We start from the raw sequence: 22,093 nt of genomic DNA on the forward strand, positions 1-22,093 counted from the left end.
GGAAAATGAAAAAGGTATAAAAACCAGATATATACTTAGTTTTCTGATTGTTTTTTCCACAAAAAAAGATGCTGTATTTTGTCAAATCACTTTTCTGCAAGAATTGAGATGATCATGTGGTATTTTCTGCTTCATTCTATTAATGCAGTGTATTACAATGACTGACCCCTTACACTGACCCACTAGTGCATCCTAGGTAAGATCCCAATTGGTCAAGAAAAAGATTATATTTAATATTAATGTAAAAAGATTATATTACATTTAATACACTCTTAAAATGGCAAGAAACTATAATTCTAAAACTGGGAAAATTTACTTCAAAATGGTTTGCACAAGTTTTTGGTATAAAAGCTAAATTTTTATTACCTTCAAAATTCATTTTCTAGAGAAAAAGAGTAAAGTAAATGATGCATTCTTATATAGAAGGCCTGGATATCTCTGCTGTAAATAAAGAGCCATCAGTGTAATTTATGCCAGTCTATCTAAAGTTTTTTTGACATCCTATTAAAGGTCAAATTATCTCAATATGGGATCATCCTGCTCTCGTAATCTATAATGTTGTATCTCAAGTGTGGACTTCAGGGAAACAGTAAATAGTTCCATTTTACTGTCTCAGTGACACTGGCAGAACCCTGTAACAAATCTGCATTTATTTATACTATTTCCTTTAAGCTACAGAATAACCAGGATTTTATTTGAGATTAGATATTAGAGATTTGAGATTAGAAAGAAAATCAAATTTCAAAATCAAAACCACATTCCAAAATTTCTTAAAAGGTATTTTTCTTTGTTCAATTCCTTTGTAAAAACATTGGTCACCATTTAACATACAGTGGCAACAAAATGCACCCAGTTTACATGCATAAATAAGTCAATAAATCATAATACACGGACAACATGACTTCAAATGAACAGTATTGATGCAGCTCATGTTGCATTTAACCATAGTTATAGTTGCTCCCAATAAAGAAATAGTTAATGTGAGAAATAAGAATTCCAGTTTCAACCTGAAATAACATTCTCCATGACAAGTAACATGAAACAATGATTATATGAAGTCATTATCTTAAAGGGAACCATTTTTCAGACGTCACTTTGTGCAAAGCACCATACTAGAAAAAAACGTGTACCTTAGGTTAAGGATGAAAGGGCTCCATTCTTTTAAACTAATTACCTGAATTATGCAAATTGTATTGTGACCATAAATTACTTTTCAATATGAAGGTTATATATTCCATATTTTGAAATCTTAAATAATTCTACAGATGCTCAGTTAAACTAAAAGATTCTGTAGGACTGTGTTATTTTCATGAGCAGAAAAAAAAAAGAAAGTAAAATCAAAAGTCCTTTCTAAACTCACAGGCAAGGTTTCTGGATCTAAGACTTAATAAAAAGAAAATTTAAGCACCACAAAAACATATATTTTTAGAGAACAGAAAGGGCTGGCAAAATAAGTTAGGCACAAAAGCACTTAAACATTTACCAAAAAAATTTTTTAAAATAATCACTCTAATCCTATCATCTGAAATTAAAAAAAAAAAAAAATTTTGGTGTCTGTGATGTAATGTGGAAGATACAAACCACAATTCTATTTAAGATGTTAAGTTTTATAATTTTAATCTGATCAAACGAGACTGTCACATTATTTGTACATAAGAATGTTATATATTTATTTTTTATAGCATATGATCTATTTTTCCCTCAAAAATCTATGATTACAGGATAGCTCTAAAATAATTTTGAAGTAAACAGAAAAGAATTTATCACAAACTGTCTTCTGAGAGAAACCAGCTCCTCTGAAAATAAGAGTTCAAAGTAAATGTGCAAATAAAACTTTAAAATAAGGTAGCTGTAAATACAGCCATCTTTAAGTTTCCCTTCTTTTTCATCTATTTAACAAAGTAAATAGTTTCGGTGGCCCAAATAGTCATTTTAATTTGTTTTTCTCCTCTGTGATATATTTAAGTACTCTTATAATTAAGAGTAATTTTTTAGCATGTGTAACAGATCACATGCTAACAAACTTTACAGGTTCATAAAATTAAAATTTATGACTCACAAGTATAGATGTGAATTCTAGCTACACTTAAGTCAGATACACAAGACTGGACATTAGGAACTTAAATCTAGAATATGATTTAAACGCCACAAAAAAAGAAATAGAAGAAAAAATGGGAGAAAGAATTTCTCCCCATACATCTTTCGATTACTAGGCCATATATATATATAGCAAAAAGTAAAATACAAAATATTTATTTTTCACCTCAAAAGAAGTTATCCAGAAATAAAATCTGCTAAAGAAGATATAACATTAGGATTCAAATTCATTCAACTCAGATAAGGAGACAACATTTGGAGGGGAGGAGCATTCCCAAACAATATTATTTGTACTTATTAACCTTACGAACATCACCTCAACTTCACCAGTTATACCACAGACCTTCTTAACAGTTTCCATTTTATACTTCTGTGAAAAAAACTTTTTTTAGCCTTGTAACTTTCCAAGTGTCATGCGAAACCTCTTAGTTGACCTAAATCCCACAATCCCCATTAAAAGCACTCTAATGACTTTCTTTCTGATAGGAGTCAAAAATCACTATGTAATTATTCATAGTTGAGAAAATAAAAGTATAAAAACCAACTCAAAATAATGCACTTCTTAACATATATGTTCTTATGTAGTAGGGAGACTAAAAATAATTGTTCATCCTAATTAATCTCTGGCTCTTGAGACTAAGAGGTCAGAAAATTAAAATGAGTGATAAGTACTTCATTTTGAATAGATGTGAGAGTTTTTAAAAAATGACTGAAACTATATGATTGTAAATGTTTACTGTGAAACAGTACAAAATTGATGTTGCCAAAAAGAGAGTAAAAAAGAAATATTCAACTGATATTAAACATCTTAAGTAATTTGGAAAAAATTTTAAGGTTGAATTGTAACTGTAGGGGACAACGACGACAGAAAATGCTTTCATGCGTGTACACATGGTAAGTAACAAACGGGCAAATCTCAAGTTAGCACAGTACATCAACGATTGATACTTAAATGGTATTTTGGTATATAAAGAAAAAGAAAAGGTAAAATGTTGACTGCCATTGATGAAAAAGCATTTTACCAATTTACACAAAAAATTTTTTTAAAAAGATGTCCTAAGAAAACCAAGCCACAATAAGTTAGTGTTTTCCATAATACATGCTGAATTATTTGATCCCGTTATCTATACACTGTTACTGTCTTAATTCCTAAATGCTGTTGACAGCATATTTGATAACTGAGGTACATTAGTTTACATCTTTTTAAAGGTATTCTATGTGAGTTAATTTTTCTTTTCCAGTTTTTCATCATCTTCACCTCCTCCAAAGAAGATCAAAGGGAACATTCCTAGAATGCAGCCAATAGTCACCCCGACAGCTTTACCCTACAGAAACAAAAGAAAACATTTTTTCAAAGTTATTTTATCCCTGTAAGAGGAACCTCTGCTTAAGTATCTATGATAAAAATTACTATGTACTATATAATTCAACTGTTACTATATTTCTTTTGATCATACTAACTTAAATTAAAAAATAACATACAGAAAGGCTCTAGAACAAATAATATGTAAAGTTCAAGGCAACCAGGAAAAAAATTTTTAAATTTTTTCAAATTGCCATAAAAATAACATTAGAGAAGTATTCAAAAAGAAAATACCTTAAAAATGTACATACATTTTAAAGTCAGAAGATAGGAATGAAAAATCTCACCCAGTACTCTCAACATATTTGGATTTGCTGTCCTTTGTACATATTCCTTTTCAGTATTTACCCCCATGTACACCTAATTATGAATGTATGTCTAATCATTATGTAAACATAACTTTGTTTACTGCTTTCCTCTTGCCCACCAGTCACACATGTTATAATAAACTCTTTTTCAAACTGTTTCATAAACTTAATACAAAAACTTCTAAATTCCACTGAATTGATGGGCCTATAATAAATGTAAAAGCTCTTCTTACCATTAAAAATCATCGCTACTGTCAGTGATAGAACAATAAACATTTCGGTGTATAGTACTTCCTCAATGATTTATTTAAAAATCAAATAAGATGAATATCTGTGCATAATTATACTGCTTTGCTGTCTATTCTAGACAAAACTGCAAATATATGTATATACCCACTGCAATATATTTATATGTCTACATACACAGAATTTTTATGTGACCTCACCTGTATTATGAAAAATTTATTTAATTTTTGTAAATGATTTTTAAATGTTGCATTCCTATGATGACTATTAAGGTTAAAATACTTATCAATTAAGTTTTACATCTTCATACAGACATTTATTGAGAATCTACAAAGTACCAAACTCTATGGTAGGTACCAGGGAGACAGAGATTAGTCAGATGCAGTCCCTCTCTCTGCCAGGAACTTCCAGTTAGTTATCATCATACGTTTCTACTTGCTTATCAATATACTTGGAATTCTCTCTCCCACCTAATAAATGTCTCATCAATAATTTAAAAATAAGCTTAGATCTAATATGCACCAAGAAATCTCCCCGCTAAAAGAAATTTCTTTCCACAGAGTTATTTCTTCTCCTGGTGCTTCTGCTATATCCAGTGTACATTTCTATTACTGAATATGTCACACTAAATTATAATTTGTTTAATATGTCTGATTCTTTACCTATACAATCCTCAAAAAGAACTATAGTTTATTACTCATTTTATATCCTTCAGTCTCAGCACATAACTGATACTCCTCAACAGTAACTGAATCATATAAAGATTTTTTCAAAAATCTTTTTCAAGTATGCCTACAAAAAAAGTCAATGATTAGTTTTTCTGAAACCTACTAAGGTTTGGACAGTTTTTGTTAAAAACTCCACTCAATTTTAATCTCAAATTTCTCAAGGGACTGAATTATATACAGTGTCTTGTTCTGGCTACCCAAATTCATTATCATAAACCACACAAAGTACTCACCAAATGTGAACTAACACGTGTTTGCCACATGTCAACTTGCTTTGGTGAGAGATCAGGAATTGATAGGCCTAACCTGGAAGCCAAAGCTTCAACATAGCCTGCAAGTCTTAAAAATACAAGAGGACAAGTAAGTCAGAAAGAAAAACACCAATACAGTATATTAACGCATATATATGGAATTTAGAAAGATGGTAACGATGATCCTATATCAGTTCAGTTCAGTCGCTTAGTTGTGTCCAACTCTTTGCAACCCCATGGACTGCAGCACGCCAGGCCTCCCTGTCCATCACCAACTCCTGGAGTCCACCCACACCCATGTCCATTGAGTTGGTGATGCCATCCAACCCTATATGCGAGTCAGCACAAGAGACACAGATGTAAAGAACAGACTTTTGGACTCTGTGGGAGAAGGCAAGGGTGGGATGATTTGAGAGAATAGCATTGAAACGTGTATCTTATTATATGTGAAACAGATCGCCAGTCCAGGTTTGACGCATGAGACAGGGTGCTCAGGGCTGGTGCACTGGTATGACCCTGAGGGATGGGATGGGGAGGGAGGTGGGAGGAGGGTTCAGGATGGGGAACACATGCACACCCATGGCTGATTCATGTCAATGTATGGCAAAAACCACCACAATTCTGTAAAGTAATTAGCCTCCAATTAAAATAAATAAATTTTTTAAAAATCCAAAAAAAAAAAAAAACCAAGAGGACAGAATATAAGTTTTTAAAGAGAAACATATGAAAAACTATGTTCTCACATATGAAAAACTCATGACTACAACAAAGATAATTTTATATCTGTATACTCCAGAAATGGTGTAAACATTCTTTTACAATTTTCATCTTTATTGTATATACATATATTTGGTTTAAAATTTTCCAGATTGACATATTTAATACACAGGTAAATTAACTGACTTAAGAGTAATTACTTTCTACCATTACTTTAAAAAGAACAATTTAAGGTATATAAAAATTTTACAATTACAATTAATGCAATTATTCCAAATTCAAAGCAAAGCACTTTAACATATAATTTAATAACTGTCACCAGAAAAAAAGTTTTCTTAAAATTTATCAGACTGATAAACTAAGAAAAACAGCCTATAATTTTCAGGACAATTTCAAGTATCTTCTAAGTGGCCACTGCTTATTGGATACAGTCTTACTTAAAGAACTGGAAGAAAGAAAAAAATTTGCCAATTAAATTATGCATACCATCAATTATAAGATGGATCCCAATATTAGATATGTTAAGTTATAAAAACCTATGCAACTAAGATTGATAAAATGTGGTATTTACTACATAATGGTATTTTAAGGCAGAGGAGAAATAGTTCTTAGATGGAAGAATCCCAACAAATCTATAATATTATCATTATAAACCTTAATGTTGGAAACTGAGAAATGAATGTTTAAGGGATAATATCACTACAGGTTTACATCAGAAATTCTAGGTTACAAAACACAAAAGAAACTGTGTTTTGAACAGTAGCTGTGGCCCCATACTCAAGTGCAGATGGTCTAATATACAGAGTTAGATCATGTATAAAGCTGCCTTTCCCTAGATTATAGGGCTAAGTAGACTGCTCCTACACCCAAATTCAAATCTCAAAACTTACCATCAAAATGAACCAAAAAAAAAAAAAAAGAGGAAGAAACAGAACGAAAGACTGAGCAAGACAGAGTATGTTTATCACAATAATTAATGCCAACTCTGTCTAATTCATACTTCCTAGGCGTCCCCAAGCTCAGGAAGCAGCCCAGGCCATCTGCTGCTTAGAAGAGAAAATGTAAAAACAGAGAGAGAAAGCTGGCCTTTTCTGAGTAGGCGCCCTCAGTTTGTTTCATCATTCCTTCTTGCCACATGGAATAAAAACAGCAAAAATTAGCCAAGTCCATGTATGCTCTGGCCATTATTCGCTTTGAAAACTCCTCTCTCTAGAAAACATGCCCAGTCAGTGTCCTCACATTTGAGCCATATTTCTTACCTTTGGACTTAGTGGGAGGACGGGGTGGGGTATGAAATAATGATAGGGTTTCTTACTTTTAGTCCTGTCTCATCCGTAGAAATATTTATAAAATACATATAAACATTTCGGGACATGAAAAATTCAACTCTGCTTACCTTATAGTAGTTTTAGAAAAAAATTTACACATATCAGAATTGCTTGAGAAGATTCTTAAACTCAAATGTCAGGGCCCCATCCCTAGAGACACTAATTCTGCAAGACTGAGGTGTGAGCTAGGCATCTATATTTGATGCACACCAAAGATTTAGTGCTGCTGATTTAGAAACATTAATTTTAAAAATTTAGTTCTAAAACACACATGCAAAAATAAATGTCCCTTTTCAAAATCCTTCCCAATTAAAGGAGAATGGAGAATAGAGAGTAAGTATACACATGCACAAGTGAACCTACCCAAGACCAGCTAAATCTGACACAAGGTTTCCCAAAGCAGCAGCTAAAAAAATGAAAAACGGACAAGTGAATTACTACATAAAAGTCAGAAAAATCACTATAGTAGATCACCATGTAATCAATAAAGCACTGGTCTGGAAGAGTTACCACCTTTCTAAGCTACAATGACTATATCCAAAGTAACTCATTGGACAGCTCTGAATTTCAAGATCTCAAAATAGAGATCTGAGATTATAGTCTTCTACCTCCATCAATTAGTAGTTTTTTTTTGATGTGGCAGCCAGTTTCCATTTTGGTTTCAATATTAAAAAATTTGCATAACATTCTGTAGTTCAACTTTCAGACAATATTTAAGGGAATTTGGATACTTGAAAGCTAAAGAGTAAAGTACAGCTATGACATTCAAGAAAATCAAGGAGAGAAATGTCTCTTTCATTACTCATCTACTTCACATGTTCCATAGTAACGTAACACAGAATTGTTCCCAAATTCCACCATCATGAAGAGCAGAGTGGTATTTGTGGGGAAAGGAGACAGAACTAAATCAGATTTTTGATCTTGTGTTTCCTTCCTTGATTTTTCTTCCCAACTTGAAAATAAATAATTTGATAGAGAAATGGGTAGGAAGGTTTTAGGGTAACACTGAATTAATAGGAAAAAAAATTTTTTAACACAATCAATATAGCAGATTACTGTTACTCATTAACTAACATAAAGTACCCAAACTTTCTCAGAAAAATGCATACTACATTTACCAAATTAAAAATTAAAGGATAGGATTAAGGAGATAAACTATTAAGACAGACATCTCAGTGAATAAACTCATTCAAATGAAGTATCCTCTTCCATACTTAACCTACTAAAATGTTTCATAAATATACAGACAATGGAATAATTATACTACTATTATTAAATACCTGCCATAGTTGAAATTCCCAAAATAATTCCAATAGACAATTCAATATGGGTTCCCTGAAAAACAATTACGAAGAAATTAATCTTACAAATTAAAACTGAAGTGGCTATAAAATAGTAAAGCATTAATTAAAACAGATAAAACAATGTTATTACAGCAAATTTATGTATATAATATACATAAATATGCATATACTATAGCAAAGCACTTATTTATTACATATATGCATTCATGCAGAAATAACATCAATATTTTATTCATTACAATTAAGCCTTCATAAAAATAAAAAATAGCAACACACAGAACAATACAATTCATCATTAATAATCTAGAATTTATATTTTCCTACTACGGAAAGGTGCTTTAATGCTTTTGAACACAAAGATAACCAACTCACCTAAATTTTAAATTCTGAATGATATAATTATATACTATTGGTATTTACCTTATAAAAGATTTAAAAGACTACACCAGTTTCTAAGGACCCAAAAAATCAGACTTCAAAAATTATCCTTAAAACATTTAACTCTTTAATCACTAGATGAGACTATATAATTCATTTACAAGCAACAACAGCATTTAATACAATAAAGATACAGCAAAAATGAAGCTCCATTGAATTTATTTATTGAGAGTTTAAGACTTCCTCTAAAGAAAACAAGGGCTCATATTTTCACTTCTACTTTTAAAGATACGGAACTGAAGATTAAACGATTCTGATGGGTTATTACATTAAAAAAAAGAAATCCTAGAATCTATCGTGCTAATTCAGTTCTAACCCTTATGCAATGCTGCCAAAAATGGACTTTTCAAAAGTTCTCTTAAATATTGATGGTTGAAAATTTCTAAAAAAATTTTTTAAATCTCAATGATACTTGTGGAGAAAAAAAAAAACACCTTACAAATTTCAGTATTTGTTGAGGAAAAACAAAAGAGATGCCTTATCTGGTATACAGTTATATTGCATTACTCAATTATTTACAAAACTGAAGAGAAGTTAAATTTAACTTCCTCAATTTTCCTTCCCCTAGGCCTTTTGATTCCACTCCTTTCAAATATAATTCCTACAGAGTATGGACCAAATAGCCTGATGTAAAGGTCTCCCAGGCATTAAAGTTACAAGGTTGTAAAGGAACGCAAAGAAACAGATTTCTGAAGAAAAAGAAAACAGGCACAAAGAAATATCTTTATACATGGATGAAAAAACACTGGAGTATTAATATAGGAGAGAAGCACCCGACAGCTACAATGTATAAAAAATAAATACAGCATCTTTAACAGCAATGAATCATTGGAAATTACCTAAAATGAATCTGTCTGCCAACATATGTATTTATAAAGCATTTACATGCTTAATCACTTGGTTGAATTTAAGAAACCTGAAGATGCTTCTAATAGCATGAAAAGCTTCATGTAAAGTCAAAGTTGGTTTGAAGGCAATAAAATCTCTCCTCTTTTCCTTTTCCCCATAATAACATCAAATTTCATGTTAACAGGTAGGGTAGAAATTATAAATAAACCTAGTACTAGTTGTCTTAAAGTTGTACTGGGTTCATCACCTCAATCTTATTCATCTATTCTAGAATTCTAATCAAGTCTATCCTAATTAAATTGTAAGAAGAATTCTGCCCCCCTACTCACTAAAATATAAGTTATAAGAAGCAATCCAACAACACAAAAATTAAAAAAACTATGAAATTAAAAGCTTAGTATGAACAGCAGCCAAGAATAAAGGTCAAATCTACTACGAGAAGTTAAATAGGAATTTGTTTACATGATTGCAATTAGGGTAGCAGTCAAGAGAGTATACCTAACAGGAAAAATATCAAATGACACGATACAAAAAAAAGAATCAGTTAAAAATTAAACATTAAAAAGAATGTTTTCTTAACTTACTATCTTCAAACAGTCACAGCTATCCTACAATGGCAATTAGTATTTAACAAAAAAAGTGAAAAACATTCTTAAGATAACACTGTTCACTTATTTTCCTTTTCATAGATTCTATAGTTATATTATTTATAGATTTTTAGTCTTAGCAGTCTATTAAAAAAGTCTCTCTGGAAAATTTAACTGTTTCTGAATTATTCTGCAATTATCACAGGCTATTTTGCCACACCTCTTACTCTTAATCAGTTTTAAGCCAGTAGTTTACATACTTATTTCAGTACTATATAAATTAAAAACTGGTGATGTCTGTGAAAATGGATTTCAACATAAACCAGAAAAACAAATTTTACTGAGAGTCAATCATCTCAGGCCTAGAAAAACAGTCCACTCTAGTCACACTAATAGTAAGACACAGGCCTGAGTAACACAAGATAGGAACATTACAATAATTTGACTTTAGAATGTGGCTGTGGTTGTTCTGTCTTAATTGGTATCTGTATTTAAACACAGATATCTGTTTCTTGGGGCTTCCCTGGTAGCTCAGCTGATAAAAAATCTGCCTGCAATGTGGGAGACTCCAGTTCAATTCCTGGGTTGGGAAGACCCACTGGAGAAGGAATAGGCTACCCACTCCAGTATTCTTGGGCTTCCTTGGTGGTTCAGATGGTAAAGTATCTACCTGCATTGATTGAGACCAGGGTTGAATCCCGGGTTTGGGAAGATCCCCTGGAGGAGGGCATGGGAACCCACTCCAGTATTCTTGCCTGGAGAATCCTCGTGAACAGAGGAGCCTGCCGGGCTTCAGTCCATTGGGTTATAGAGTCGGGCACAAACGAGCGACTAAGCACAGCACATCAATTACTTGAGATATTTATTTCAAAGAAATAATAAGACCATACTGAAAGTTGATGAAAGTGAAAGTCACTCAGTCATGTCCGACTGTTTGCGACCCCATGGACTATATACAGTCCATGGAATTCTCCAAGCCAGAATATTGGAGTGGGTAGCCATTCCCTTCTCCAGGGGATCTTTCAGACCCAGGAATCAAACTGGGATCTTCTGTACTGCAGGCGGTTTCTTTAATAGCTGAGCTACCAGGGAAGCCCCAAGACCATACTGTGAAAGTCTTATTCAGGATCTAAGAAACTACCCAGTTCCCCTATTCTGCTCCCTCTTCAAAATCTCCCTGCCCTCTCTCTTTTAGCAAAATATATCATCTCAACACTTCCCTTTAGGATAGCCTTTCATCATTTGAATATCTAAGGTTTGCTCAACTGAGGCAAAAAAAAAAAAAAGATTTTTAAGATGGTAGAATGAGGGGATACATGCTATCAATACAGAATTAAAATACTGAGTGTAAAATTGTCACAGAGAAGCTTTAATCCAAACTATTCAGGAACACACCAAGTCTTAAATGACAGTTTATAATTTAATCATAGTGTTTTTTTTCTATAAATAGTAAATAAAATTAGATTTTATTTACATTAACAATTTAAATAATCTAACCAGCTCAAGGCTTACTAAAGGTTTACTTCAGAAAAGGTAGTATGACATGGTTGAAAAAGTTTCTTTTATTCACAGATATATAAATTAATCAACTTGATTCTTGTATACATATTAGGAAAATATCATTATCAGCCAAAAAGCTAGCATTTTGAAATTATATTTTAGATGCTCTTATCAGACTACTCTGCTCAAGAATTATCCATCCAATGGGTGCTTATCACTTTCAAATTATGTGCATGCTACAGTATCTTCTATGACTGTTTACCAAGCGAGATACCTTCCCAATGTGTAAACCTCTGTTTCCTCAACCAGCTGAACAGCTAGAATTTCTGGATATCTGATCCCCATCAATCTGGACATAAAGTAAGTCTATATAGCAAAGAAAACCATTCTTGAGCGACCCAATTTTAGATAGTCTTCAAGCAAATTTTATAATCTATACAATGTAAACTATACTTTCACCCCTATTTTAAAACCAAATATTCTATTTCTACCCACCTATAGTATATGTGACCGTCAAAACACTGAAACAAAAAACAAAACAAACGACAAATTAAAAAAAAAAAACCCTGGCATCTCTCAACTATTTTTTCCTCATATTCGATAATCCTAAAATCACGCCCTTTTTTTTTTTGAGTAGTTTCCTACACAATATTTAGAATTTTTAGACTTTTTAAAACTGAGTCAATGAGGAGAACTGGATACAGAACTAGGCAGCTTCAGAAGACCTGCATTTTCCTTGTAGACTAATGATGGATGTGTATTTTCATCATGACTTTATAATCTAGACCCAAAATTGGTATATATTGACAAAGATGTCATAGAAGAGTATGAAAGGTCAATTGACCATTCCTATGATTAAACAATACCTTTAAGAAACAACCTTAAATGAAAATGACTCCAGCAAAAGAAAATTTTTAACACTGTGATGGAACAAAGACTGAAGGCCTTATCATTTACAGTATCCTGAATTGAAACTTAAATCATCTTTGAGTTAAATGGATAGACTAAATATCAAAACACTCTTGTAAATATTTTTTGTATGGCAAAACTGGACAAGGAACTAATTAATAACATACACATATGAGAACTGCTGATAAAATTAAAGAACATCAGAAAATTTTACTAACTTTTTTATTTAATAAGAATGTTGAAACTAGAACAGAATAATATAGACTCAATAAATATCTGTTTATTATTGTCAATGCTTTACGAAAAGTCTTGATGATTAATAGATATAATGCCTTAAAATTGAGCTACAATCTAATTAACATGAAATACAGCTAAAAAGTCTTATTCATTATGTTAACTAAAGCTTTACAACTATAATATATAAATTATAAGGAAAATTTAGACCACATTTCTTTATTAATTCAAAATAGAAGGGTTGAAAGAACTTACTGCAACAATCATAATTGCATTATCCAAAAAGCCAAACCCTATGAAAGGTATCGCATTGTGGATGAATACTGAAAAACATCAAAAACAGAAAAATATATTTTAAGATTTCTATAATTTTAAAATGACAAAAAACAGATCATATGGTTAAAGTCTCATAAGTAGATATGATTTAAGTTTTGGAATTTGCTTTCCATTTCCCACAGCCAAAAGATTCTGCTTCTGCTATGTTTATATACTTGGTAGAAGCTATAATGGGGAAAAAACAAAATAAAAAACACATAACATGTAAAATTAATTGTGTTAGGCTTTTGTGTTTTCTTATTGGCAACACACACATGTGTACAAATTACATACAGTTAATGACAGAACAAATAAATAAATACATATTATAAGGACCATATTTTACCTGTTAAATATCTATGGACATCAATCTTTTTCTCTCTTAGACCTAAAGACTGATATCATAAAATTGATCTCCATACTAGAAATAATAAAAAATCAAACTTCCCTGAATCAAATTTCAGGGAAGTTATCTGGTCACATTTACTTATCAAACAATTTTTTAAACACTGTTAGGGAAATGTGATTATGTCATTTCTATTAGACATCTGGATTCAAAATCCTCTTTCCTTCCTCAACACATCAGTATCCCTGACTGCTTTCACAAACTAAAACAAACAATATTTGATTTAAATAAAAATGTAACTTGGCCTCTTCCTACCAAAGGCACACCATACCTTATCTACATAATCTGTACATAATCTGGATGACCTGAGAAAACAGAAATGTAACTAGGAAGAGCTAATGTCTATTTTAAAAATATATTTAGCTTCATCTTTTTTTCCTATTTGCATCTTCAGCACATTGCAGAATGCCTAGTGCATAGTAGATGCTCAACAAACATTAGTTAATTAAGTTGAGGACATCTATCTTGGAAAGGAAGAAAATTCCAGACTAAGGCAATTGAGGGAAGACTGTGAAACAGATTAAAAGCTGAGCATAGTTAAGACTTTATTCTAATTAATCTATAAATCTGCCAAGATATAGTCAACATCCACTCAACTGAGGACTTTTTAAAAATAGGCATCAAAGCATTTAGTTTTATACCACATCAAAAAATAGTCCCTTAAACCCACTGGTTAGTTATGTGTTTAGTGTTTAGTGACTTTACATCTTTCTTCTTTTAATGCAGTTAAGTCCACAGAAAGTACAATTAAAATATAATCCAGAAGTTATGAAAGTTTGATACTACTACGGTTGAGTTCTGCACCAATAAGAGAAGGCTAATAAACAGTAAAACAAGAAATATTTCTACCCACAAGCACTATCAAAGACTAAGAAGCAAGGGGGAAAATGGTATATATTCTAGGTCATTTCAGAGTTCTTGCTACCACATAAGAATGTCCCAGGTAAAAAGCAGCATCTTTTTAATTATAAAGTATATTGTTTTAAAAGATAATAAAAAATCAAATGGCATTAGTGAAACAGGGTTTCTTCATTAAAGGGCTGTCTTAATTCTTCAACTTTTTACCTAGGTCCAGGTGCTTAATGACCAGACATTCAAAATTTTATAATAATCAGCTTCTAAAATACATATAGAATTTCAAAAAATACTACAAATTGGTAAGTCAAAGGAGTATAATGAAATTCTAATAGTTCACTATATGAAACATTTACAGTGAAGAGAGAGCTACTACTTAGATATATATATATGGAGAGAAGACTCCCAAACACCTTCTCAATCATCTTTGAAAAGTAAATATGGTAAAATATGAAACTTTTGGAATTACTAACCATTTTGGGGTTAATCTGATGACATGTCTAAAACTAGCTAGTTATACTGCTAAGCTAAGTCGCTTCAGTCGTGTCCGACTCTGTGCAACCCCATAGACGGCAGCCCACTAGGCTCCTCCGTCCCTGGGATTCTCCAGGCAAGAACACTGGAGTGGGTTGCCATTTCCTTCTCCAATGCAGGAAAGTGAAAAGTGAAAGTGAAGTCGCTCAGTCGTGTCCAACTCTTAGCGACCCCATGGACTGCAGCCCACCAGGCTCCTCCGTCCATGGGATTTTCCAGGCAAGAGTACTGGAGTGGGATGCCATTGCCTTCTCCAGCTAGTTATAATCATCTTAAAATTAGATGTCAAGATTACAAAACTAAGATTAAGCTAATAGTTATCTTAGTAGAAACTTGGTCAGTAAAACCAAAGCATGTTGCTACATTGCTATAATAATTTCCTGCAACTGTAAAATATACCATGTTTTGATGTTTAGATGTAAATAAATGTATCCCATAAATAAAAATTTATTTTCAACCCAAAGGAAAAATATAAATTTCAAAAAATTACATAACATGTACTGAACACTCCATTGGGCACTTGAAATACAGAGATAGTTGATTCCAGCCCTCAAGAAGTCTGGGAACGATAACAGAGCCATATAGTTAACTTCAATATGACCCCCTAAATGGTGATAGTATTATACAGTACTATGGATTTAGAGTATATTAATCCAGCCTAGAAGTATCAGAAAAGATTACCAAGGAAAGAAAAATCTTAAAGAATTCTTAAATTGTTTTGATACCTGAGAAAAGCTACTGATTTCTAAGATAAATTATATTCTACCTCTGAGAGAAAAAAAGGAACTAGCTACTAAATTTTAATTATATGTCTGCTCTCCAGTATGTAATGACAGACTACCAATTTGTGATTTCTTCAGTTTCCTTTGGAAAATATTATTCTATAACTCAGCAGTTACTAGTAAACCATATCTAATATTTAGCTTTAATTTACAACCATTCAAATTCACTGCACTGTTAAATACTTCTCTTCTTTCATTGTCTTTATAATAAGACCCTAAACTGTTTTACATTACTTTGGTGTTAGCCCTTGAACAGTTATTCCAATCATAATACAGTAAAGAAAGCAGACCAGCAGCATTATAAGGTTCTTCTCTGGGGTGGCTTAAAATGAACTTTTACTTTCTTCATTATTAGAAACAAGTCAGAGCATTTTCTCCACCAAAGAAAATAGCTTAGAAATTCTAGTTCTGAAATAATCCAACTTAAATCCAAACTAAAGTAAACATATCCTTTTTCCCAGGAACTAAGAAAACCTCTACTATAATTCTATCTCTAGATGGTAACAATATTTAAACACTGATAGACATGGTTAACAATCTTAGAAATTCCATAATATTATGTTTTAAACTAAGTTTACAAACCTTTTGCTTTAGCATAATAAATAGGATAATCTATTTTATCTGGAATGAATTAATTTATTAACTCTTCTGTACTATTAATGAATAACATAGTTATTTCAAGTCCAAAAGACAGATGCACAAATAATTATAGAACCATTACCATATCTCAGCTGTCCTGGGGTTGGTGGTTGAGCTTCCAACTTTTCTGAAGGGGAAAGAGAGGGTGTGGTTAAGAATTAGTTACTATAGCATGATTTCTTTTTTATTACAATGAAGAAAACACTAGCAGAATTACAAAATGAGAGAACATCAGAGTTTATTCATAAATTATCTTTAGGTGAATGAACCAAAGTTATCCATACAGGAAATATTTCTTGGTATAGATTAAATTACAAGGCTAGAAAAACAAATTGAGCTTTAGTTACAGGCCTACTATGACCCTATATCCCTGGGCAAATCACTTATTTTGGTGTTTTTGTAAGACAATGAGACTAATTAATATCCCTTGATAATATACTGAATATTTTGAGTTTTGAAAGCTATACTACTGGACAATAAAGAACATTTACAAAACAAAATGACCCCAGAGAGTAGGGTGTGATTCATCAAATATAACATTATTTATATGTCATAATAAACACAAAGTTTTCTCAAGTATATACTATATCAAAGTATATTCAAGTGCCATCATTAAATCTAAAAATTAACAATTACAAAAATGCTATCTATCTCATAACAATAACCAACTCATCATTTGTATAAGAGTAAATTACAGTAAAATGGCAGAGAATTCCACCTTCTTTATCCTCATTCAATCCAACAGAATTAACTGTTATACTATACAAAAGAACCCAAACCATAGGTTGCTCTGCAATAAAGATCTAGTATAACAAAAGTGTCCAAAGAAATACATTATAAACTGGATATATATTTTCTAAAGTATTTATTTATGATCTATGACAACATAAGAACTGAAGAGTTTAGTTTTTAAAAAGTGAAAAGCCAATGAATCTCCATCAATAAGCTACATAAAAAGGAGTATGGCATATTTGTAAATGTTATTTTACTAAAAAAGCATATAGTATCATAATGACTTTATAATAAGAAATGTGCTAAAACCTAGGGTTTAGGCAATTATTGGATTATTAAGAAAGTTCTAAGAATGCAATTTTACGTTTTGTTTTTCCTTTTCTAGGACAGTAAAGAAATGAAGATATCCTAAAACTTTGCAGTATTTTATACCTGCTTAGAATATAATCTCTATTCTTTAACTAGTACTATTACCTGAAAATCTACTTTGAAAGCATGCAAATAGTTTTCCAAATTTTTAACAAGGAATATAATAATATACCACTGTACTCCACAGAGTTTTCTGGTGAAGTAAACATGCAAAAGTGGTTACATACCAGAACTATTTCCTAGTTGCATTACTCTCATCATCACTACAGTTCTGACACTGTGAGGAGAAGTCCTTGTCAGTTGACTGGAACATCTTGAAATACCTAAAAATTCAACAAGCAGGACCTTCCCAATGTAATGAGAATATATACAGTCCTTGCTTTTACTTCTTCAAATTCTCTACATACTGAGCAAAGTATTTTAAAATATTTTACAACTCCTAGGATGAAAGGATAAGAGCTAGGCAAATGTATAATGTGTAAAAGTAATGGGGGGGGGAATCAAATAATGTAAGCAATATTTTTAATCTGTCTTTCTAAGTACTTACAAGGATTAAAAAATTGAAGGTAATGAAAAATAACTCTTTTTAAAAGAGAGAGAAAAAGAAAATAACACAAAGTAAAGGAGACACAGCAGGGAGGAAAACCACTGGCACAGAGGTTAAAGCAAAATCAAAGCATAGAGTTTTGCCTCCTGCAATATAAAGAACCCAAGGAGTAATAAGAGGAAACAGGAAAGGAACATTTCCTAGAAAGTGGAAATTTTATTGGAAAGTATCCATCAAAAATTGTGACTCATAAACTGACACTATATCTTCTTTACTACATTAACGGAAAGAAGACAAATATATATCAGAAGTGAAAAAACATTAGGTGTATAACACACAATAAAACTCCATCTTTGAAATAAGCCCAAGGTTTCAGCAGTCTGTACCAATTTTAAAATGTAAGGGGAGCTAATATAATCCCCTTGGAAATAATCATAATAAATCCCAAAGCTTTATATCCCTACATACATATCTTAACCTTAAATTTTTTCTTCTGATACATGGTAAACTATGTACATTTACATGGAAATGTACTCCAATCTAATGTTGTATTAAGCGGACTGGAGTTAGAAAAACTAGTTCTTTCTGTTTCAGTGTGCGTGTGCATTACATGCATCATAATTTCTCTCTTTTTCTAAATATTTTAAAATAAGAAGACTATTAAGATTGTACATTGATCTAGTCACAAAGTCGTATCCAACTCTTGTGACCCCATGAGCCTGCCAGGCTCCTCCATCCCTGGGATTCTCCAGGCAAGAACACTGGAGTGGGTTGCCACTTCCTTCTCCAAAGATTGTACATTACCACACAATATTTTCCAACCATTTTTAGCTTAAAAAGTCCTGGTTCTACTTCCAGTATAGGCTGAATTATCTTCTATCAGACCAATTCTATACAGAACAACTATAACTATAAATAAACATTTGAGAGCCCTGGAAAATGACCAAAAAGCAGGTTGATTGTGGAAAGGAATCAACAATTACAAGGAAGAATGGAACTAAGTGAGTTACCCACTTTATGAAGCTTTTGGCCTAATCCAGCTCTTTAAAAAAAAAACAAACCTGCAGTCTTTCTGGCCTAAAGAAGCAGTGGGCAAGGTGCAAGGTAACCAAAGCCACTGCAAAGTGAGAGAAAAGAGCAGAGTCAGAAAGGAGGGGCCTTATATTCTGATATACATTCAGTTCAAACATATGGCTTCTGTGTGAAACACGCCTGTGCAGGGAAAACCACAAAAATCCCAGCTTAAGGTAAAATAGAAAGAAAATAAAAAGAATGAAGAGCATCAGGAATGGTAAATGCTGAGTAAATACCAAAGACTTCTTTCTCCCTAGTAAATTAAATAAACCTGATTGTCCAAAAGTTGCAACACTGCCATGTGGAGTTTATAATGTATATAGATATAATACATTTGACATCAAAGCATAAAGGATGAAGGAGGTCACAAATGGACCAATTTGGAAATGTGGTTGCAATGTTTCCACAATGTATGTGATGTGGTACAAGGTTCTAAGTAGAATTAGCTCTAAGCCGTCTGTAGAGTTCAAGGATGCCTATTTGTAATTCCTAGAGAAGGCAATGGCACCCCACTCCAGTACTCTTGCCTGGAAAATCCCATAGACAGAGGAGCCTGGTGGGCTCCAGTCCATGGGGTCACTAAGAGTCGGGCAGGACTGAGCGACTTCACTTTCACTTTTCACTTTCATGCATTGGAGAAGGAAATGGCAACCCACTCCAGTGTTCTTGCCTGGAGAATCCCAGGGACGGAGGAGCCTAGTGGGCTGCCGTCTATGGGGTCGCACAGAGTCAGACACGACTGAAGTGACTTAGCAGAGCAATCATACATACAGACAAGATGCATTAAGGATACAGTTAAAAAGCTAAATAAATAATGTGAAGGGGACTGCAAAAAATATTAAGTCAAAAGAACACAGGAAATGAGAACAGAAGAAAAGAAGAGGCACAAGCAGAAACCAAACAGTAAAATAGTAAACCTACTTACAACTATATCAATAACTACTTTCGATGTTAAAGGACTAAACAATCCAATTAAAAGGCTGCTGCTGCTGCTAAGTCGCTTCAGTCGTGTCTGACTCTGTGCGACCCCAGAGACGGCAGCCCACCAGGCTACCCCATCCCTGGGATTCTCCAGGCAAGAACACTGGAGTGGGTTGCCACTGCCTTCTCCAATTAAAAGGCAGAGGTTGTTAAAACGGATAAAAAGGCAAGACCCAACTATATGATATCTGCAAGAATTACACTTTAATAGATTAAAAGTAAATAAATGGCATAAGACATATTATACAAACAATAAGCTTCTAAGACTGGAGCTGCTGCAGTGCTGTGCTTAGTCGCTCAGTCACGTCTGACTCTTTGTGACCCCATGGACTGTGGCTCGCCAGGCTCCTCTGTCTATGGGATTTCCCAGGCGAGAATACTGGAGTGGTTCCCATATCCTCCTTCAGGGGATCTTCCTGACCCAGGGATCAAACCTGCATCTCTTGTGTCTCCTGCACTAGCAGGTGGATTCTTTACCACCTGGGAAGCCCCTAAGGCTGGAGTTGTTGTTCAGTTGCTAAGTCGTGTCCAACTCTTTGCACCCCATGGACTGCAGCACACCAGGTTTCCCTGTCCTTTACTATCTCCCGGAGTTTCCTCAAACTCATGTCAATCGAGTCACTGATGCCTTCCAACCATCTCATCCTCTGTCACCCCCTCTCCTCCTGCCTTCTATCTTTCCCAGCATCAGGGTCTTTTCCAGTGACTCAGCTCTTCTCAGGTGGCCAAAGTACTGGAACTTCAGCATCAGTCCTTCAAATGAATATTCAGGATTAATTTCCTTTAGCATTGACTGGTTTGCTTTCCTTGCAGTCCAAGGGACTCTCAAGAGTCTTCTCCAGCACCACTTTTCTAAAGCATCAATTCTTTGGTGCTCAGCCTCCTTTATGGTCCAACTCTCACATCAGCACATGACTACTGGAAAAACCACAGCTTTGCCTATATGGACCTTTGTTGGCAAAAGCTGGAAAGGCAATGTTAAAAGCAGATAAAGTGGACTTAAAGACAAAGAGTATTACCAGAACCAGGGACATTTCAAAATGCTAAGAGTCAACTCATCAAAAGGCATAACAATTTGTTTATTCCTAGTAACAGAGCTTCAAAATGCATGATGCACAATCTGACAGAATTAAAGGGAAAAGAAACATTTCTACAATCATACTTGAAGAAACAAAAGCTTCTCTCTCAGCAACTGATAGAACACTACTGGAAATTAGCACTAAGAAATAGATTATCTGAACAACACTACCAATCATCTCCATTCAACTAATATTTAAACATCCATACTCAACAACTACAGAATGCATATTCTTTTCAAGTGCAGATGGTACATTTATCAAAATAGACCATATGCTGATCCATGCTGATCCAAAAAACAAGTGTTAATAAGTTAATGATTACAATTGTAAAAAATATGTTCTCTGACCAAAATACAACTCATAGTAATAAGAAATCTAGGGAAGAAAGTGGAAATTAAGTAACATCTTCTAAATACATGGACCAAAGAAGAAATCAAAGAGGAAATTAGAAAATACTTTTCAAATGAATCACAATGAAAATACAGTATACTGAAATTTGTCAGGACAGCTCAATGAAAGCTTAAAGGAGTTTTAAGTAATATTAAGTAGTTTTAATATTTAATATTAAGTAAGTTTTAACTAATATTAAGAAGAAAGGCCTAAAATAAATAATCTATGGTTCTATCTGAAAAAGCTACGAAAAAAAGAGAGCAAGGTAATGAAAAGTAAGTAGTAGAAAGAAGGCTATAACAACAAAAACAGCTGAAATCAATGAAATAAAAAGCAAACAATACGGAAATAGACAAAACCAAAAGCTGATTCTTTGAAAAGATTAACAAAATGAAAAAATCCTTAGGTACACCAACCTAGAAAGAGAACACAAATTACTAATATCAAGAATAAAACAGGGGACATCACTACAGATCCTACAGATATTAAAATGAGACTATTACATATAACTTTATGTCAACCTAGTCAACT

The 22,093-nt window shown here is 32.9% G+C and overlaps 1 protein-coding gene across 8 annotated transcripts in view; it reads right to left on the reverse strand.

Annotated features, from left to right (window-relative positions):
* Window positions 1–766: 766 nt before the first annotated feature.
* The window catches only part of TMEM65 (transmembrane protein 65), a 45,989-nt gene continuing 24,662 nt past the window's right edge, over window positions 767–22,093 (reverse strand). For 2 of the 8 annotated variants that reach the window (XM_044928803.2, XM_044928804.2), the window contains 7 exons: window positions 17,719–17,814; window positions 16,473–16,517; window positions 13,115–13,182; window positions 8,319–8,373; window positions 7,402–7,444; window positions 4,976–5,081; window positions 767–3,422 (listed from right to left, as the gene is read on the reverse strand). In XM_044928803.2, the coding sequence (XP_044784738.2) occupies window positions 3,321–3,422; window positions 4,976–5,081; window positions 7,402–7,444; window positions 8,319–8,373; window positions 13,115–13,182; window positions 16,473–16,517; window positions 17,719–17,814 (515 nt within the window). In that variant the 3' untranslated portion in view covers window positions 767–3,320. Of the gene's footprint in view, window positions 3,423–4,975; window positions 5,082–5,806; window positions 6,156–7,401; window positions 7,445–8,318; window positions 8,374–12,211; window positions 12,238–13,114; window positions 13,183–16,472; window positions 16,518–17,718; window positions 17,815–22,093 lie in introns of those variants that run through there. The other 6 variants (XM_025265470.3, XM_006048357.4, XR_006545032.2 and 3 more) reach the window with 5 other exon arrangements.

This window comes from Bubalus bubalis, chromosome 15, assembly GCF_019923935.1.
Source record: "Bubalus bubalis isolate 160015118507 breed Murrah chromosome 15, NDDB_SH_1, whole genome shotgun sequence".
Lineage (NCBI taxonomy): Eukaryota > Metazoa > Chordata > Mammalia > Artiodactyla > Bovidae > Bubalus > Bubalus bubalis.